General features: G+C 45.7%; 1 protein-coding gene across 2 annotated transcripts in view; it reads left to right on the plus strand.

Moving 5' to 3' along the window:
• Positions 1-21,638, plus strand: part of ABCC13 (multidrug resistance-associated protein 11) — a 55,847-nt gene that overhangs the window by 20,598 nt on the left and 13,611 nt on the right. For both annotated transcript variants that reach the window (XM_078587387.1, XM_078587386.1), the window contains exons 9-11: positions 4,673-4,733; positions 17,535-17,622; positions 19,792-19,910. In XM_078587387.1, coding sequence (XP_078443513.1) covers positions 4,673-4,733; positions 17,535-17,622; positions 19,792-19,910 — 268 coding nt within the window. The remainder of the gene's footprint in view (positions 1-4,672; positions 4,734-17,534; positions 17,623-19,791; positions 19,911-21,638) is intronic.

A 21,638-nucleotide genomic window follows, 5' to 3' on the forward strand; every position in this document is an offset into this window, starting at 1 on the left:
GATGGCGTCGAGTGCTTACCCGAGATGGGACTCTCTACGATGAGACTCAGAAGATCATCTTGGAGCTTCGTGGATACCAATGGGGTATCAGGTTCATAATGTTCTAGAGACCTTGGTTAGACCGTTTGGTCGACTACAACATATTATATCAGCGGGGTTTGGACTATGGAGACCCGAATGTTGCAATACTAGAAGTTGACATGGATATTGGTCTCTCACCTCCACCTTGGCTTATGCTTAGACAACCAGAAGGTACGTGCAGGGGTGTCAGTGTGCCACCCCCCAATGGCCCCGCCACCAGAGGTGCGAGGGACAGAGGCAAGGCAATGCTCGAGTAACACAATCTTATCAACAGAGATGCAGCAAGGGCAAGGCGAAGTATTACTAAAGTTTAACGACATCCTACAACTGTTGGAGGCTCCATTGATGGCAGAAAGAGTAAACGAAGAAGCCAACAGGACGATGAGCATTATCAGAGAGGACCTAGAGGAGACACGGCATCTCCTGATTTTGCGACGACACAAACCCTACCAGCAGACAACATAGATCTGCAGAATAGCGTGCCAACCGCCCAGCCGAAGACTAGACGAAGGGTACAAGATGAGAAGGTCATTCTGGAGGGCAAGCATTATCATGTAGGCGGGATTGAATGTCAGGGAACAAGAATGGTGGGAGGAACCAAACTCGGAGCACCAAGAAGATTGCACATGGGATGGCCGTTCACGAAGGGGGATATCTTCGGCAAACTCATCAATTATAGAAGAAAACGATGGTTTGTTCTTGATGAGACAGGCGCAAAGGTATGGTTGGTAGCGGGAAAAGGAGGTTGTCTTCGGTTTGCAGAATCAGGCATGGCAAGTCAATTATTGGAGCAACGGGGAACTTGTGAAGATCATTCCACTATAGAGGAAAATATGAAGGAGCAGAATAAGATGAGTATGAAGGGAGCAGCAGTGGGGCAGGAAGTGGGGGGCAGATTCTAGATGCGAAAGCTACAGTAAAAAAGGCTAGAAACCCATACACGAGACAAACATTGAGATAGATGATTGTATGACAGTGAATGAGGTGTTAATCGGATGCCGGAGTGAAGAAGACAGGGATTCCGACTCTCGGATTCAAAAAGTAGCAGATGGATCGGGATGCTGGAGGGAGCAGAGCAGGGGAGGGGTTGATCAGGTACTTCCATGAAATGCATATCATGGAATATGCAAGGGCTCCGAGACGAGTAGAGAAGAGGTATAGTGAGGAGATACCTACGTGAATGGGGAGAAAATGTGGTGTGCTTGCAGGAGACCATGTTGGAAAAGTGTGAGGCGCAGGATTGGAGGATTGCAGGTGGAGATTTCCTCACTGGATACTTGCCTATGAAGTGGTAGGAAGATCCGGAGGACTGATGGTGGCCTGGAATGAGACACTGTTTTCTAAAGTAGACAGTTGGACGGCAACAGTACAATTGAAGAGAAGGGATAGTTTTCAGATGGTGGTCATATCAGTCTATGGGCCGGTGAACCCGGTTCTTAGGGTATTCCTCTGGGGAGAGCTGGCAGAGTTGGTGTCAAAATATCAAGGATTACCACTACTATTTTGGGGTGATTTTAATGTGACGTTGGAGGAGGAGGACAGGCCTAACGGAGCGGGAGGACGGACCCTGGATCTGAAGAAGTCTGGGCCCTTATCGCAGATGCATCACTAAAGGAAATGGGGCCGGGGGATTGCACATGCACATGGAGGAGCTCGGCTGGATAAATTTCTATGCTCGGTGGAGCTCCTTGAAAAATTCCCGCTAACAGATGTGAGATCGCTTCCTCGAGCGTTGTCGGACCACACTCCGATAATGTGGCATTCACAAGAGAGAACTGTGTGATCCACATATTTGAAAATGGACAGGTCTTGGCTTCTAGAGGAGGGCTTCAAGGAGGAGCCCCGGGGCCTAAATGGGGAAGGAGCCCTAAATGGGGAAGAATTTCAACACAACAGAGAGACCTGGTGCGTCCTTTCTCAGAATCCGAAGTCCTAGCTGCAATCAAGGGACTAAATGGGGAAGGAGCCCCGAGGCCTGATGGCCTCCCGGTCTTCTTTTATAATGTCTTTTGGGAGACAATCAAGGCAGAGGTAATGGTTACTGTGGAAGAATTTCGACAAGGAAACTTTGGGTTGGAAAAAATCAACCGTGCTTATTTGGTTCTCCTCCTAAAATGTCAAGGAGCTACTAGAGTGGGAGATTTTCGACCTATAGTGCTATCCAATTCCATATATCTTATCATAGCCAAGGTCTTGGCCAATCGGCTCAAGGAAGTGATTGGCGACTTGGTAAGTCCTTTTCAATCTGCCTTTATTCCTGGGAGACAACTAATTGATGGTGCAGTCGTTGCATCAGAAATCTTGATTGCATGGAAAAGATTAAAAGTTAGAGGGTTCATGTGGAAAGCAGAGTTTGCAAAGGCATACAACTGTCTTGACTGGGAATTCTTATGGGCCTCTCTAAGGCGTCGTGGCTTTCCAGCCGATCGGGTAGGGTGGATGAAAAGATGTATTACATCCCACTCTTTTGAGGTGCTGGTGAATGGACGCCCCGAAGGAGGTTGGATTCAACCGCAACGAGGGGTAGACAAGGATCCCGCTAGCCCCGCTACTTTTTGTCTTGGCCGTGGATGCCCATTCCATAAGCACAATGGAGGCTTGCTCCAATGGTCTGCTAAACGGTTTTCGGACCCCAAGTTTCCTGGCAGGTATTCCTCTTCTACAATATGCGGACGATACCGCCTTTTTCATAGAGGGTGCTGAGGAGGCCAAAAACCTATCCATCCTACTTGACTTTTTCGCAGACTGTTCGGGACAACACACTAACCGTGCCAAATCAGCCTTTGTCGGGTTCGGATTATCGCAAGAAGAGGAAGCTCTCTGTTCTAGAGTATTGGGGACACCTAGTGGTACACTTCCCATGAAATATCCGGGTCTTCCATTGATAGGGGGTCGTATCAAATCTATATACTGGCATCCAGTAGTGGAGAAGATAAAGCGGAAGTTGGAGGGATGGCAAAGCAGAGTGTTATCGAGGGGGGGACGATCGGTGCTTCTACACCACGTGCTGTTTGCGATACCTATTTTCTACCTCTCAGTGTTGAAACTACCAGTGGGGACCAAGAGGCGTCTACAAAGTATGATGAGAAGATTTCTATGGAAAAGTTCAGGATCGGAAGATGGGAGGGGGATATCCCTTGTGCAGACCAGTTCGCTTGGGGGGACTAGGAGTTCTTAAATTGCAAAATCTCAACCTAGCATTACTGGCCACGTGGGTGTACAGACTTATGGGATAGGATACATCGAAGGTTACACTAGTTTTGAAAAGACATATACGGCTCGAGTTTGAACTGGGAAGTTCGTGGATATCCAATTCGAGCAGCCTATGCATTCTGGCAAGGGTTGAGGCATGTGTTACCTCAAGTCCGTGATTTCTTCGAAACCAAGCTAGGAGATGGCACGTCAATCCGGTTTTGGCTAGGCGCATGGCTTCCACTGGGCACATTGAAGACAAAATTCGCACGCTTGTATGCTCTTGCAAGGACCCTCCATGCCACAGTGAGCGAGTGTTGGGATGGCACATGGACCCCATGCCTAGGCAACACCTTATCCGACCAAAGACTGGAAGACTATATAAGGTTGCTGCAACCACTAAGCCACCTACACCCGCAAGGAGGGACACAAGACGGGCGGAAGTGGATAGGCGCATCCTTTTTTGTTTGAGCTGCTTATGCGAATCTTAGCCGCAGACAGGCAGGGGAGGAACCGAGGATCCTTTATGCGTGTCACACCATATGGAGACAAAAGTTTCCCCTTTAGGTGAAAATATTATGTTGGCTGTTCCTCTGACGAAGAATAGTGACGAAGGTTTTTCGGAGGAAATGGCTCCCAGAAGCTTCGGCATTGTGTGCTATGTGTACAAACGGTGATGAGGATTGTGCTCACCTCTTTTTTGATTGTCCCTTTGTCCGAACGGTATGGACCTGTGAGCCACTCAAGGGGGTGGATATCTAATCAGAGGTGGCGTTTTGGGAGTCAATACAAAATGGAGCACCTAGGGGGCGAGTGGGACAAGTTCGGCCCTTCGCAGTATTATGGGCACTATGGCTGCACAGGAACGAAGTCATCTTCAACGAATGGGAAACATCAACGGATGTGGTGATACAAGCAGCTGCGGATTTTACCGTTGCATGGTATACAATCCCAGGGCCAAGGCCCGGGCCGGCCTTTTTGGCCCTTCATATGCTTATCGCTTATATTTTTATCTCACTGGGAAGGTCACCGATTTTGTGTGATCTCCCCTATCCTTATTTCAAAAAAAAATTTAATTTTGTAAACTTTGAATTTTTTAAAAAACTCATCTCATGTTCCTTAGAAGCTCTCGAGCACCAGATCGTGAGAAAGAGAAAAGGTGAACAGAAGCTTGGAGTGAAAGGAAAAAGGAAACAACTAGGTTTTGCATTGAGAAGAAGTATGTATAAAACATCAGGTTAAGTATTATTAGAGAAGGCTCAATATGAAATTACAACTAGTCAGCAGCCAAAGTTTCTTCTGAAAAATGAAATATGATATTCACTTATGTGATTTCTCAAAGTAAAATTCTTGAGACCCATCTTCTGATAAATGACTTATTTTCTTGTGTGCTCTTTAGGTTCTGGTTATAGTGATGGATATGTGCTGGCCGCTCTATTAGGGATTACCTCAACTTGCAAGTAATTTCAAACTCTCTTAATTTTTTGGGTGTGGCTGAAAGGGCAATTTGAAATTGGAATACAATTTGCATATCTGAGTCTTCCATTGGGTTCTGCTGAAACTTCCCTCTATGGAAATTTTAAGTCCTTTGTGTTTTTATATTTTATGTACATTATATATATGGCAACTCAATTGGCTTCTCCTATTTAGTTGGATCTATTTTTAGTTTTATAGTTACAAATCATGAGAATGTTGTTAGAATCTGATTTGGGGCTTTTGGAAAATATTTTAAGGGTAAAAAAAATTGTGATCTTGGCACCCAATGAATCTTCTTGCATAAATGAAAATCTCAAGTTCAAAGTACAAAAATACCCTTGTGAAGAGTCAGGGATCATATCAGTTCTCCCTCCTTTAAAAGCAAGCTATCCCCAAGCTAGTGCTTAAGCCTCATTTTGTTATCCTAGTTGGGATCTGTGGGTCCATGTGCTGGGTTGCAGAAAATTGGCATGGTCCCTAGTTCGACAGAATTTTGGGCTGTTGTCTGGATTGAGGTTGGGCTATGGGTGGAGCATGGTCTAGTTCACATGTTCATACCCTATTGGTTCTCAGGTGGGCCATGGCCCATTGTTTGGCCACAAGTGAACCATGATCTGGACTGTGAACTTTTTGCAGGGGGTCTGTGAATATTTTGTTGCATGCTCTGCGGGAGGTCCATGGGTTCTCCACTGTTCACCTTCAGGTAGTCGACAAGCATTCTCTGGCTCGTAAGAAGGTGATAAGTACTTCAGCAACGCATACAGAAGGAGATGATTCTGGAGGGCAGAAGCGACGCAGGACATGCCATTTATAAAGACCCACAGGACTATAAATAATACTGTGGGGAAGGAAGCAGTTACGACAAGTCTTCTTTCTTCAAAAATTCCCAAATTACAGGAATGAGACCTTGAGCAGTCGGAAGACACATTCACGACTGCCAGGTTGGAAGATTCGGATGGATCTCCATCGTTCTATACTTGTACCTCTATTTCCTTTCTCTGGAGAGAATTCGTTTCTCTACCTTGATCAACCAATTTACCATTTGGTTATCAATTTACCATTTGGATTGATAACGAGTTTCTGGACCTACCGTTATGGTTGATGCAATAACAATCCTCAATTGGGTCTAGGATCTAACACATGGAAGAGCAGAAATCATATAAGAAGTGGCCTACGCAGATCCGGCTCTGATCGCAGAAGTTCTGACGCAAATCATGGAGAAGCTATCCTTGTTGAACTCAAAGATCGAAGGGAGTACAGCATTGACGTCCAACGTCCTTCCAATGGAGACTGGAAATATTCCAAGGTAGGGGAGGGTACCAGTGGCTCTAGGAATTCCAGCAGAAGTTAAATCATCCTTTACTAAAGGTGATTTGCTCCTTTTTTTCGGGAGAACAAGCACAAGGATGGCTAAATTGCGTTGAGAAGTGCTTTCACGTCCATATCCTATCCGACTATGGAAAGCTTAATCTGATTTCCTTGCATTTAGAAGTTTCAGCTCAAGGTTTGTTCATACGCGCCGAAAAACAATTTGGATTTGAAAATTGGTCGAATTTCAAACGACAATTTGAGCACAGATTTGGCTTCTCCTCGAAGTCTCTACGACACAAAATGTTCAACCTAAAACAGATAGGTGATGTTTCAGGGTATTGTGTAGAATTTGAGTTACTGGGGGCCTATCTTCCTCCTATGGATCAAGATGTTTAGGAAACAACTTATCTTAATGGTCTAAAACCAGAAATTTGCTCTGAAGTTCCCAAGTAACTACCATTTGGAATCCAGCAGGTAATTGATGTCTCTTTTGAAGCAAAAGTAAATCTGAAGGTCATGTGGCAAACAGGGCTAATAGGCAAGAGTGAACCAGCATTATTTCCTTCCAAAGAGGCACGTTCAAGACCCCTGCAAGTCGCTGCACCTTCATCCTCCTTTTTTAAAATTTTGAAACAAGTCTAGAGAAATACCGTTCGCTGAAAAATCACAATCCTCATCAGCTGAAAAGATGATATAGTGTGAATGTAGATCTTCAACAAGTATTGAAAGAAAATCTGTATAATGTGTTTTGATCTGATAATGTCCACGATTGGAGATACAGATGAGCAGGACGAACAATCAAGAAGTGGAGGGAGAGTAGAGAATAAGAAGAATGTAGAATAATAGATAGGGAACTAAGCTGCATCAACCGTTTCCCCTCTTCTGGATGGAGGATCTCACACCCAGTGTGGACATCTTGACTTTTCAAAGACCTGAATGCCTTTCTTGAGGGCAGATGTTTATTTAGATAGTTCCCCTTGGTGTTAGCAAACAGGCTGAGAACCATTATTGGTGAACTGGTTGGACCTGCTCAGTCAGCCTTTATTCCTAGCAGGCTACTGGTGGATAGTGCAGTAACAGCCGGGGAAATAATAGTTGCATGGAAGAGGAAGGGAACGCGAGGGTTCATGTGGAAGGTTGATTTTGCCAAGGCGTACAACTCTTTAGACTGGGATTTCCTTTGGGCATCCATGAAGAGGAGGTGTTTTCCCAAGGAATGGATAATCTGAGTGAAGAGATGCATCACAACGCACTCTTGTACGGTGCTGGTAAACGGACGCCCAGAAGGTGGCCGAATACAACCTCAACAAGGAGTGAGACAAGGCTGCCCATTGGCACCGTCACTGTTTGTCTTGGCAGTGGAGGCACTCGCAGTATATACTGAGAAAGCATGCACAAAGGGCCTTCTGCAAGGCTATCAACGATCCGAGCAATCAAATGGAATTCCCCTGCTTCAATACGCTGATTACACCGCCTTCTTCACCGAAGGTTCGATGAGGGAAGCGAGGAACTTATCCATCATACTTGATCTGTTTGCAGATTCCTCGGGACTCCAAATAAACATGACCAAATCAGTTTTTATGAGTAACGGACTCTCGCAAGAAGAAGAAGCACAATGTGCAGAGATTCTGAGAACACCAATCAGGCGGCTTCCAATGAGATATCTAGGTCTACCACTTACGAAGGGGAGGATGACGAAAACTGATTGGCAACCGGTCATCGAGAAGGGATGGCAAGCAAAGGTGTTATCTAGAGGGGGAGGATTGGTGCTACTGAGGTCAGTTTTATCAACCATTCCAATTTTCTATCTCTCTGTATTCAAGATGCCCACAGGAGTCGGGAAGAGAATAGAAGACATGATGAGGCATTTTCTATGGAGAGGATTTGGGCCAGAACAAAGAGGCGGCTTGGCGATGGTGGCATGGTATCAAGTATGCTGCCCAATTAAGATGGGAGGTATGGGGGTCCTACATATGCAAAGCATGGACACGGCACTTCTAACCAAATGGGTGGAGAGAATTATGAATTCACGGGAGGATTTGGTCGTCAATTTATTGCGTGACATCTATGGAAATGGTCTGAATTGGGACAGAAAGGCAGATATGTATCATGGAGCATAGCCATTCTGGCAAGGGCTGAGACAGGTCTTTCCTAGGGAGCAAGGTTTTTTCTCGGCCAAGTTAGGCGACGGGAAGACATTCCAATTTTGGAGAGACGCATGGTCACCACAGGGCACCCTTGGTGCGGTATTCCCCCGACTGTATGCATTGGTCCAGAATCAGAATGCCCACGTGTGTGACTGCTGGGAGGGCGCGTGGAACCCGATCATACAAGGATCCTTATCGACCAGCGTGTGTCGGATTACATGGACATGCAACAATCCCTATTTCAGCTACGACCAGAAGATGGAGAATGAGATAGTTGGACATGGACAAATGGCCCCTTCTCGGTTCATAAGGCTTATACGATGATTCGAGAAGGCCAAGAGGAAGACATGGAACTGGTCAGCGCATGCAGGTTCATATGGCGTCAAAAAGTCCCATTGAAGGTGCGGTTTTTTGGGTGGCTGCTAGCAAGGAAACGATTAATGACAAAAGTCCTCCGCAAGAAGTTATACCCAGATACCCCATCGCAATGCGCGTTGTGTTTGAATGGGGAAGAAGATTGCTACCATCTTTTCTTTGAATGCTCCTCTGCTCGCACAGTTTGGGACAGCCAGTCACTCTCAAGGATGAAGGTGACATCTGAACAGGCCTTTTGGGATTCGGCACAGCATTTCGTGGGAAGAAGAAACAAGGGGGCCGAGCACTAGCCGTGTTGTGGGCCATCTGGCTACATAGAAACTAGGTGTTGTTCAGAGGAAGAAGGGCTTCTACCGATGGAGCTATACATGAAGCAGAAGGACTTAAGGCAGCATGGTCCTTGCAAGCGACGGGAAGTGAAGGGAGGTTTTGATGATGACTGATAAGCATGTAAAGGGCCTGTGTGGTCCTGACGGGAGGTTCCCCGATTCGTCGGGTATTCATCCCTCGTTAACGTTCAAAAAAAAAAAAAGAGTAAGTAAATACAGTCATTATCTTCCAGTCAAACACCCATTTTTGGCAGAAGTTATCTCTCATCTCTTTATCAAAGTATCATTAGATTATATGGCACTCCCAATATCGTTTCAGACAGAGGGGGCCTCTTATGGTCCAATTCTGAAAAGAGCTCCACAAACTCCAAGGAACCAGGTCATTATTAAGCTCTTCATATTACCCTGAGACGGTCAGACAAAAGTTGCCAATCATGGCCTGGAATGTTACTTACACTCCTTTGGCTGATCATCTCAAACGTTGGCTGAAATTTCTACCATGGGCAGAATACAACTATAATACATCGTTCCACACTTCCATTGGTATATCTCCATTTAAGGCAGAGTATGGACAAGAACCACCTTCCTTGCAAAGTCCCAATCCCAGAAGAAGGCTTATGCTGACAAACATTGAAGACAAGTCTAGTTAAACAAGGGGGATTTTGTTTATCTCAAGATCAGACCTTACCGAATGAAAACTCTAGGTAGGCACCCCAATGAGAAACTCAGCCAGAGGTATTTTGGACCATATAAAATCACAAAGAAAATTGGTACAGTCACTTATCAACTCAATCTTCCATCATCAACAACTGTTCAACCTGTGCTTCATGTCCCTAAGTTGAAATGAGCATTGGGTCCAAACATTCAAGCATCCTGATGCAGGACGGACGTCGTCGACGTCCTGCGGTGGGAGCGTGGTCCGTTTGTCCTTCTCTGAGGACAGTGATCTTGGACGGCACGTCGCTTCGGTGGGTGTCCCGGAAAGGTCCTGCGCGGGGTCCTCAATTCGTTGGGGCCGAAGGGTGTCTCTATCTTCGTGGGGTCGACGCTCCACGGATAGTCGTTGAGGCGTTGGTGGGCCCGACTACCGGTGGGCGGGTAGGTTCAGCCGGCCAGATGACGAATACGGCGGCGAACACTGCAGCGGCAGCGTCAAGTGGCGACGGCGTCAAGCAGCGATGGTGGCGTCAAGCAGCGGCGTCGGCGAGCGGCGGTGGCGGCGTTGAGCGGCGGCGGCGGCGGCGGCGGCGGCGTGGTGGAACGGTAGCAGCGGCTCAGGGCGCACGGCACGTGGGCGGCGCGGCGATGTGGCGGCGCGCGATGTGGCGGCGCGGCGACGCGCGCAGGGCGCACAGGCGGCGCTCAGGCGGCGCGAAGCGCGCGTGGGCGCGCGCCGGTGCGGGCGCGGCGGCGGCACGGGCGGTGCGGCGGCGGAACGGTAGCGGCGGCTCGAGGCTCGCGGCGCGTGGGCTGCTCGGGCGCGTGGCGCGTGGGCGCGCGGCGGCGCGTGGCGCACAGGCGGCGCTCGGGCGCGCAGGCGCTTCGCAGGCAGCGCGCGGCGCGGCGAAGCGCGGCGCGGCGCGCGGCGCGGCGCGCGGCGGCGCGAAGCGCGCGGCGGCGCAGGGCACGGCGAGGCGGCGCGGGGCGGGCCGAGGCTCGGGTGCGCGGAACGGCCGTAAGGTGCCGGCGGCGGCGGCAGAGCCGCCTTCTTCTAGGTCTCTCTGACCTCTCTTCTTCTTCCAAAAATTTGTTTTCTCAAAGGGAAAAATCCCTATCTTTCTAGTACATAGGGGTTCCTTATATAGGACCCGTGAGGAAAATTAGGGGAAAACTAAGCTTAAAAGATGAAAATTTATCTAAACCTAGGAAAAAAAACGCGGATAGCTTGAGGGCTTCGCCATCACATCCCCTATTCCTTCATTTCTTTACTGATGATTATGAACGACCAGTCACTCTGAAAGTCGTCCTAACCTCCAAAATCACACCGGCGGGTTTATCTCTCTAAATCAAGTGGCTAGACCGTCCAGCCTATGATGCGACTTGTGAAAATGCAATCATCATCGAAAGAAGCTTTCCCATTTTAAGCATAAGGAAAAGCTTCAGCTCTAAGGGAGTTGCATTTAAGTACTTCAGCAAGGCATACAGAAGGAGATGATTCCGGAGGGACGGAAGCAACAGCATGTGCCATTTAAAAAGACACGCACAACAATAAATAAGACCTGGGAGGAGGAGACAGTAGAGGCAAGTCTTCTTTCTTAAAAAATTCCCCAAATTGTGGGGACTGGAGCTGGAGCAGTTGGAAGGCACATTCCCGATGGCCAAGAGGGGGGATTCAGATCAGATCTCCATCATTCTATACTTGTACATTTACCTTGATCAACCAATTTTCCATTTGAATTGATAACGATTTTTTGGATTTGACGTTATAGTTGATGCTATTGCAGAAGGTGATCCACAAGGCTTCCTTGGGTGGTTCTCTATTTTTATACGGAATTTCCATTGATTTTTCGCTGGTTTTGGCATTTGCACAGGGTTTCCTTCTTATTGCATGCCCTTCTTAGAGGTCTAGAAAAATATGAAATAATCATACTTAAGAATGATAGAGTTACCCCCTGGATGGATCAAGGATCATATCTGTTGAAGAACAACATCCTGGTTCAAGATGACGAGTAGCTCCCTTGCTATCAGCTATATCTTTTATTGCAGTTGGTAAGCGCACTCAAATCCAACATGGTATCAGAGCCAGGTGGCAGGTTCAAGTCCCAGAAGCAACACACTATATGCTTGGCCGATAAATAGGCCAGCGACAGGTGATGTGGGGGAGTTTTGACGAACAACATCTTGCTTAAAGATGAAAAGTAGTGCCTTTGCTATCAGCTATAGCTTTTAGTCCAGATAGTAAGCACTTGAATCCAACAATATCAGTTTGGGTGGATGGCCAGTTTTTTACAGAGCTGTTGGCATGCTCTTATAGATCAGAAAGATCTATGGAAGAGATTACTTGGGCAATGGGAGAAAATAAAGGGGCCAAGTAGTCGTAAATGAGAGAGATCCCTCTGAAAAAGATGATGAAACTTTTGACTTACAGGTTTTTAAGTCCCCTTGAAGGTTGGTCCTCATGTATGGGCTTCTCCTTTGTGCCAGACTGTTAGATTTCTACCTCCTCTAGATCTTCTTCAAGTTACTTGCATACTCCCCTCCAAACTTATCAACAAAAGGATACATTCGGATATAAACAAACCAACATGCATGACGAAAGCTTGATGGGGAATATAATCTTTAATCTATAAGTCCCCCCCTGTTTCACAAAATAGTGATAAGAAGAAATGGGGATTAATCTGTTCCCTCACCTCAATAGCCTCCATCAAAAACAAACAAATAGAATAAGAGCAGAGGAGTAAAGATTTTCACATGGAGAACCAGGACGCAGAAAGTTTTGTTAGGTTCAAGCATAGGCTTATAATTTTGTTCCATGACACATGAACTGCATAGCCTTCTGGATCAGGGGATTATCATAATGATATTTAAATTATAATTCAATTTAAAAAATAATTATATTTTGGTACTTTATAATTGTTTAAGGATAATAACTACCTTATGGACTCATCTGTACTCCATGTCACCATACATACTCATTGTGCTAATTTATTGACGAAATCAATCGGAAAAAAATATTTCTCAACTCTACTCTCCAATCTGGGAACATAATGCAAACCCCAAAATCCTTTTACACTTTGTCATTTTATTTCTTATGATGTTCTTTAAATGATGTAGCTCTCGTTTGAGGACAGGAATGAACTTGGCGATAAAGTGGGTCTTGCATGATTTTGCCCACCCTGTCATACCCTCATTGACAACGCCCACTTTTTGGAATCCATCTCCTTGTCAATGTTCACTCTGCCAATCTCTTGTTTTCCTTTTGTTGACTCCCATCCTGCCTATATCTCTCTCCCTAGGTTTATAACATAACAAGAAACATCAGTTCCTCTACTCTGGGAGAAGTGTTATAAGCTAGGCTTAATTTTAGTTTAATTTTGTTATTTTCTTACTTATCATAAGAAAATGCTATACTTTTGTTATTGTGCCTGATCAATATCCGAAAACTACCACATGTAAAATACGGCTATTTACTACTCCTAACAAGGGTTTCTCTTATACACAAATTTTATTATTTTCGTGAAGGGTAGAAGGAAAAAATAGTAAAGAAATTTTTTTAACAAATAAAGAAGATCACCCAACTTGGTGACCCTCCGTACATGCGAACGTGGAGGGGCCTAGGCCAAAAAACATATGGCCCATCTTTCCCCCCATACCCATCACCTCATCCAGGACCAAACCAACAAAAAACCAGTCTTTCCACATCATTTATAGCCCTTTCCACCGACATTGCCGCCCCCTTGAAAACGACCTCGTTGTGGTGGGACCATATCGCCCACAGCACCGCGAATCTCAGCCCCCGCTCCTTGTCAGTCCCATGCTGGCGCCGCGGCAGTGTGGCCCATAAGTGCGAACTCGACGTAATCTCTGCTAGCCCCTGGCTAGCCCATAGCGCCCGAGCAAGCCGACATTGGAAAAAAAGATGCTCGCACTCCACTTCCTCCGTACATATAAGGCATAGTGGAGATTCAGCCGGAAAGAACCTTCGCCGTCTCACGCGGGTCATTGTCCGCTTCCTGGCGAGCAGCCATGCAGACACCCTAACCTTTAAGGGAATCTTTTGCCTCCAAATTGAGCGACATGCCCTTAGAATGATTGGGTCCTCATAGTGGTGTGATCTCAAACTCTGGTAAACTCCTCGGCTGGAGAAGGGATCCGATGCCCATACCCACCCATCTGTCATCCCCTCCATTGGCCTCCAGTTGCTCAGTGTTTGCTGAAGGCTTAAAAAATCCTCCACCCGTTGACTAGATAAGATGGCCGCAAAAGTTGGACACCACACTCCATCCCAACACTCTTCCACCAAAGCATGGTGGTGATGGGCTAGGGCATATAATCGAGAGAACAGATCACGGAATCGTCCACGCGACGTCCAATTGTCCGTCCAAAACCTATATCCGGCGCCATTCCCCAATTGGGCCCGGAAAAACTCCCTGACCAATGGAAACACCTTCCTCATCCCTCTCTAAAAAGCAGACTCCCCCCTCACATTGTGCATCAACTTCTCCCAACCCAAACTGGAGCCGTATCTGTCCCTCATCACTTCCTTAATCAAGTCATCCTCCAGTCCCACGATCCGTCTAACCCATTTCGTCAATAGCGCCACATTCAGTGTATTTATGTCAGGCACCCCAAGTCAACCCTGTTTAGTTGGCGTGCAGATGTCCTTCCATGAAACCAGCGCCATGGCACGTCCTTCCCCTGCATTTGCTCCCTTCCAAAAGAATCTCCGCATGATCCCGCTCAGGCGCTTCTCAACACCCACCGGAATTTTAAACACAGATAAATAGAAAGTTGGTATTGCTGATAATACCGATCGCAACAGCATTAGTCTCCCCCATGAGACTTATCAATCTTACATCTGCCCCTGGGAACCTCTCCATCAACTCCACTGAGCATAAGAACCTATCCAGCCGAGATTCAGACGCCGCTCTCTCCGAACTCCTCCATGTGAAGCAACAGTCAATTGCCCCCATCTCCTGCAACCCTGCTGCCGCCAAAAAAGCCCAGAACTCCTCCGACCCTCGGTCTCCCTCCCCCCTGCATTAGGCCTATCATTGGCCCCCAGGGTCACATTAAAATCCCCCCCAAGCAACAATGGCATCCCTCGAAACTTATCCACAAGTTCCGCCAGCTCCAACCATAGCCCCTCCCTCAGACTGGCGTTCACTGGTCCATAAACTGACGCTATGACCACCCCCAGACCATCATTCCTTGTCAGCCTTACTGCCGCCGTGAATTGACCACACCATGCCTCCTCCTTAAAGATCGCCTCGTTCCAAGCAACCACCACCCCCCCTGATCGCCCGATTGCATTCACCGAAATGAAACCCTCCAGCAAACTCCCTCCAACCCCACGCCAGTCCCCTACTCCACAATCCTCCAACATCGTCTCTTGCAAGCACACCACCGTGGCACCCCACTCCCTTAAGTATTTGCCCACAATCCCTCTCCTCTTAACATCCCGGAGCCCCCGCACATTCCATGATATGCATCTCATGGGGACCGGCACAGACCCCTTCCGTCCTGTTGAGTCTCTGCGAAGCCTCCGAACACACCCACAATTCTGTCTCGTGTCACATTGTCATCCTCATTCTCCACCGCCACCCTCTCCGGTTCGAGTGTCTCCTCGATCACACTCTCCTCCATTGCCATGCTTCTCAATTTGTTTGCTTTCTTCTCCGTCCTGTCGCGCCTTGTCTTTCCTACTCTTACTGCCATCCATTCTCGGGGAAACTGCATCCTCCCACCTTTCCCAACCTCCAGCCATATCTTCTCTCCGTCGACGTTCTTGATATAAAGCTACTGCCTCTCATAACTAATACAATGACCCAATAAATCACCCCTTAATAACCGTCTCCCTCTTGGCAATCGCATTGTGCCCTTTCTCCTGGCCCCTTTCTTGTCGATCGCTCCCGAACTCTGTGTCTCCATCCTGCCATCACTTGCATTATCACTTGCATTCATATCCTCCGATACCCGCGAGCTCTCCACTACATTATTCCCCTCTGCCATCACCTTCGCGGTTCCTGTCTCCCTCTCTTCCACCTCACCTTCGCCATCCTTCACATCCAGCACCATCTCCCCTTCCCTTGCAGACAGCCTCTCTCGCCTCCTGCCTCCGACCGCCCCATTACGGGGCTCTTGACCCTCTATATCAGGTGGGGCTGGTGGTTGACGCTCCAGTACTCTTACATTATATGTGCCCTTTCGACCCTACAGCAAAACCCGTGCCGACGCCACTGCATCCTCCTTCACTGCCACATCCAAAACTGCCAGATTTGGGTCACCCGACTCTAGGCCCGACATAACGACCCCTCGCAGCCTCCCAAAAGATCGGACTAATGCCTCCATATTCCGGGTGGAACGATATGCAGCCGGTACTCCTCTGACATCAATAATAGCCGGCCTTGACGCTCTATCTTTGACCTTCCCAGTCCAGATGATGCGCTGCCAAATGATTTTTGCTTCCCCAATCACCTGCCTCCACCCACACACTGCGATGCATTCAGACACCGGAACATGTCGGGCCAATATCTCTCCCGTCTCCAATCTCTTTACCTCCGACCCCTCCATCTCCGGGAATTTCCTCACCAATGCCTCCAGAACTTCCTCCTTTCTCACTTCACCTGCTTCAATCTTCCGAACAATGCACGCGGCCTGGGTAAGACTCACCCGCCTCGCAACCATTAACTTGTTTGTCTTTCTATGGTCGGAGGCCACGTCTGGGCATTGCGCTTGTCGATGTCCCAACCCCCGACATTGCCTGTAAACGAGTGAGCTTCGATAATCACGTGCATGATGCCCCCACCCCAGACACCTGAAGCATTTCTTCCATGTCTCTCGACCCCTGACCTCCACTGCCTCATTCCTCCTTCGCCATGGCTGTCCATGCCCGTCGCCATGCTCCGCCCATCCTGGCCGCCTTCCCCTGCGCTTTTTCACCTCCGTCCATCCCCTCTCTTGCCCCGGCATGTCTATTTTTTTTTTTTTTTAATCGCTCCTTGATCACCTCCTTCGACGCTCCTCTTCGACGCTCTAAGGAAGATCCATAAGCTGGACCTTCGATTTCCTTTGCAACTCCTCCGACGCTCCTCCGCCGCCTATCCTCCTCCGGAGCTTCTCCTCCGACACCGATACTCCTCCTCAAGCTTTTACCCTTTCCTCAGGCGCTTCTCGGACACTTCTCGACACTCCGACCTCCTCGGCCATCGACCTCCGCCGATCTCCCGGCTATCGAAACACGACCTCAGAAAAAGCCACCGATCTCTGCTGATCTCCGCCGATCTTTGTTCCCTCCTTCTCCACCGTTCCCAATCTTCTCCGCCGTTCTCAACCTTCTCCCTCCTCCCGATCTTCTCCGCCGTTCCCGACCTTCTCCGCTCCTTCTCCCGATCTTTTCCGCCGTTCCCGACCTTCTCCGCGCCTCCTCCCGATCTTTTCCGCCGTTCCCGACCTTCGCCCCTCCTCTGCCGCTCCTTCTAACCTCTACTTCTTCAAAAGAAGTTCAAAAAAAAAAATAGTAAAGAAAATAAGAGTGGTGAATACCAGTCCCCTCAGGCTGGTGAATGGATGGCGTCCATCTCATCTTGCTACACTGGTCATAGATGCATGGTAAAAATAGTCTCTTTATGAACATAAAAAACCTCTATGGAGAGTGTGGTATCCATAAAATACCAAGAAGTCTCTATTGACGATCGTTTAATGTGTCATCAGCCTTTATTTTCTGCAAAGGGAACTGGAAATTTTAATTTATCTTCATATATATATATAACCATCCTATGCCTCCCGTGGAAAATTGTTCCTGCTTCTCCTCATTCCAATAATAGTAGTAAGCTAATAAATTTGGAATTTGTAAAAATTTTGAAGATTTTCATTCATCATCTGAACTGTAAAGTTTATAAATAATTTAAATATTAAAATGTTTCAAGTTGGAATCTAAACATCAAAATATTCTTTAATGCAGGTCCTTTGTCGACACCCAATACTCATTTCGCTTGACGAAACTAAAACTAGCGCTGAGATCTAGTGTTATGACTGTCATCCACCAAAAGGTTAGATATCATGCATTTTATTTTCATACTCTTTTTGCAAAGAGTTTAATATCTGAAGTCAAATAGTTTTATAAAATTTAAGAAGTATATGTTTTATTTTTCAGATAATTTTTACATTTTGAATCTTTGTAAATTGGCTCATGGATACATTTTTTATAATGCTTATACTTCTCAAATGTTCTCATGCTTCATATTTGGAAAGAAGGACCTGTTTTGATGCCACTCCAGTATAGATATGTTATTTCTTAAAGCAGATATGGTCCAAACCTCTTGACCATCATTTGCTATGGCTTCATGGGATCAGATCTTTGTTATGTTAAAAATGCACCTCAAAGGAGCCCAATTTCTCAGGTTAAAAATGCTCAAGTTTTAGGCTTTCGACGAAGTTTACCTGAAGTTGAGACACTAATTGATGAAGCTACTCGCCAGGCAGTCAAATGAGAAGCCAGGCCCTCGATTTTTGGTCCACATCATGCAGAGAATCGGTCTTGGTGCATACCGGCTCATTTTATCAATTGAGCTGTGCATCCATATCATGTTCCATGGCACCCAATCCTAACCAGTACTGAAAAAGTTTGCTTATGCTTGGAGGAAACATCCCCACTTAGAGATTGATCCTCCAGTTCACACGAATATGAATTTGTCACTGATTGTAGACGATGTGTGGTTGGAAGTCTAGTAATTAAAGAAAAAATGTTCAGCATCTGAAAGAGGTGAAAAGCATAATGAAATAAAAGTCCAGGTTCCCATTGATGAATTGACTTCATTACACGAGTCTTCATTTCTTGCTCCTTCATTCCGTCGAATGCTGATGAATCTGAATCTTTGTTTCTTTTGCTAGCGCGTCTAAGTTCACACCTGAATCTTCATTTTGTTCGAAAAATTAATTTTTCCCTAACATGATTAACATCGTTAAGTGAAGTGGCTATTGAAACAGTGTTCAATGAAAAACTGGAATGGACTTCAAGATCTCGAAGTACCATTGGAGCTAGAATAGACAATCAACCAGTAATTTTTATGCTTCCAGGTTGAGGAGAAGATGATAAAAGGGAAGAATACGGATGTCTTATGGGCCGAGTCTATGAAATCTGCTGTTGCATTATGCCCCATTGTGGCATTGAGCCCATACTAGCCTTTCCTTAAAGCCATTATCTTTTATATGCATATGCAGACAAGGATTTACCCCTCTACCCCTCTTCTGTTTGTTGTGGTGGCTGAAACATCTCCATTCATCAGAGCATTTGGTGATACTCTTCTCTCTTCTCTCCATTATCCCTCTTGACAGAATCATCCTTCCTTTTATCCAGCGTAGAATTGACTCTCCTTCTCACAATAACTCCCATACCTTCTTCTCTTCCTCCCAGGAACACTCTGCAAGATAAAATTGAAATTCTATTTCAATGTGGGGGCCCCACTACAATGATTGCTATTGATACAATATATTATTTTAAAGGGAAATAGTGGATGTAGCTACCGGATTTCAATCAAAGATGAGGTCCATGAGGACAAGAATTGAGGAATGACTCAGGTATGAGCTCGATGAGGATCACAAAGAAGGTAGAGACTGCTTCTCATCTGTGAAAATCCTATCGTTCGGGTCAATACCCTATCAAATCAGAAACATGAAATCTCAGAAATGTCTGATAAAGCCCTTCCCTGGACATATCATGAAAGAAAGAGGCTGGCAGTTGCATGCAAGCTAAAGAAGCACATGTGATTAATTTGATTGTGAAATTTAAAATACATCATCAAGTGTACAAATTTAAAGGTTGACTTCTGCAAATAGATAATGTAATTGGTTAGCAATGGAACTTCTGGCATGGAAAATTCTGTACTTAAGAATGTAAATAGTGTAAGAAATGCAACATAATCAAGAAAATGAAAAAAATACTAATGTATCATTGAAAAATTGTATAAATGTTTGCCTGGGAAAAGTTCCCATCTGTTTTTCCTTTTACCTTTTTCAGTGAAACTTAGATTTAATTTTTAAAAAAACCCTCCCAGTTCTCTTGTTCTTCTTCTTTTATTTACTTATTTGTTTTATAATTGATTATGCGAAGGAAAAAAAAGATTATGCAAAGGAAACATTGAATGCAATTTCGTGTTATATAAACTATGCCCAATCATTTCCTGTTTTGATAATTATTCTAAGGCATCCACTTTTTCTAGTGCCTTCAAGTTTCTCTTGCTGAGAGGTCTAGGTTTTCAGAGGGTGAAATCCAAACCTTCATGTCTGTGGATGTGGAACGAACAGCCAATTTATGCAATAGTCTTCATGATATATGGAGGTACTAGATTGATATTTTATTATTTTCAGCATGTTTGTGCGAAAGTTAAATTTAATTGCCTTTATTAGTCTTTATGAATGTGCTGTAATCAGCCTAGGACATCATCCAATGTTTAATTGTATTTCAATTTATAAACAATTTAAAATTCAAATCAGAATCTGGATTTTAAATAGGACGTAGGGTGAATGATACACTGCAATGGTGGTACTTTCCCCAATCTGGGACAGGATATTTCAGTCTTCAATCCTTAATGATAGGCACTGCTGCCGATCCAGACCTGTTATCATAATTACTTTTCTATTATTCTTTTTATGGCTTATTTCAATAAAAATTCTTTCTATTGCAACTTCCTTGTTTTGTTTCAATATTTCTCCCCAATGGAGATCTATTACAATGTCTGTAGCAATGATTCTGAGCCACAATTCCAGAATTTTTATCCATAACAAAATGGTGAACATTGGATCACTGATCCGATGCCATGAGGAATAATAGAAGAACAATCACCTTATGCGATGCAGATATCAGAGATCTTGGAATGTTCTTTGGAAAGGATTGAAGGCCTCCACTGAAAGATACTGCTGCCTGCTGCAGCTGCTCTTCTGGCTTCTGCTGCCATGAAATCTAAAGATACCACATCAAGCGCCACTTTAATTGCAGATCCAAGAGCTACTGCTGAAGCTACTTCTAGTCCGAGAACCACTGTTGTTGCCATGACAACTGCCGCCATAAGAACCATTGCCACAGATGCCACCATGAGAACCGTCACATCCACCGTGCTAGCAGTGCTGATAACCTTGTCCCAGGCGTGCTAACTGTGGTGTGAAGTAGATCACTATCAGCATGTCTAGTTTCTTGACGGGCTAGATAGGATGCTCAGGTTTCTGGTAGTTGTGAATATTGTGCATGAAGATGCGAGGAAGAAGATCATTCATTGGGAAAAATTACCAACTTTAGATGAAACCATCCTGATAAGGTTCCTTTGAGAACCTATTATAAAAAGAAGAAAAGGCATTGGCACCACATGGGGTTTTAGACATGAACATATTTTATCAAAGAAAGTTTCAGGGAGTTCAAAGCCAATAAATTAAGGTCAGGGAAAGGACGGAGTCATCAAGCATTCATCTTCAAGAAAGTTAGTCGGTCAAGGAAAGGGAAGGTTATTATGTCTGTTTTTTGCTTCCATTCATGAAAAGGCGTCAACCTGATTCCTTTCTCCATCTTACGTTCTTGGTTCTATGCTCTTCTCATATGCCTTACCCGGAAATAAGGCAAATAGGTTGGACAGTTCTCTTTTTGAAAGTTCTTTAATTATGCTCTACGAAATCATTGTCAAGATTTTCACTATCAAAATCAGGGAGTTGTAACACATCCATACTCTCATGGAGGTGGAAACCAGACTAAAGGTCCACTCTTCTGATGAGAGACATGACTCCTCAGCCTTGCGCTCCAAGAGAGCTTCCCCCACCAACTAAAGCAAACAAGGACGAAGACCAGAAGGGCGCAGACGAAATTATCTCTGTGGCAAAAAGGATCCAAGAGATAGCATGTAATGTACCACTAAAAACACAATCAGCATACCAATGAGACTTGTTTCAAGCCCCATGGATGTCCTGAGAGGAAGGAGGAATAGAAAAAGGTTTATGTTGCCCAAACTCAGGGAGCTGAAGGCTGCTTATCGCATTCTGGCATATGTAAAATGGACATCTAGCCAAAGTGTCACAGTTTACA

Source organism: Wolffia australiana, chromosome 15 (assembly GCF_029677425.1).
Source record: "Wolffia australiana isolate 7733 chromosome 15, ASM2967742v1".
Taxonomy (NCBI): Eukaryota; Viridiplantae; Streptophyta; class Magnoliopsida; order Alismatales; family Araceae; genus Wolffia; species Wolffia australiana.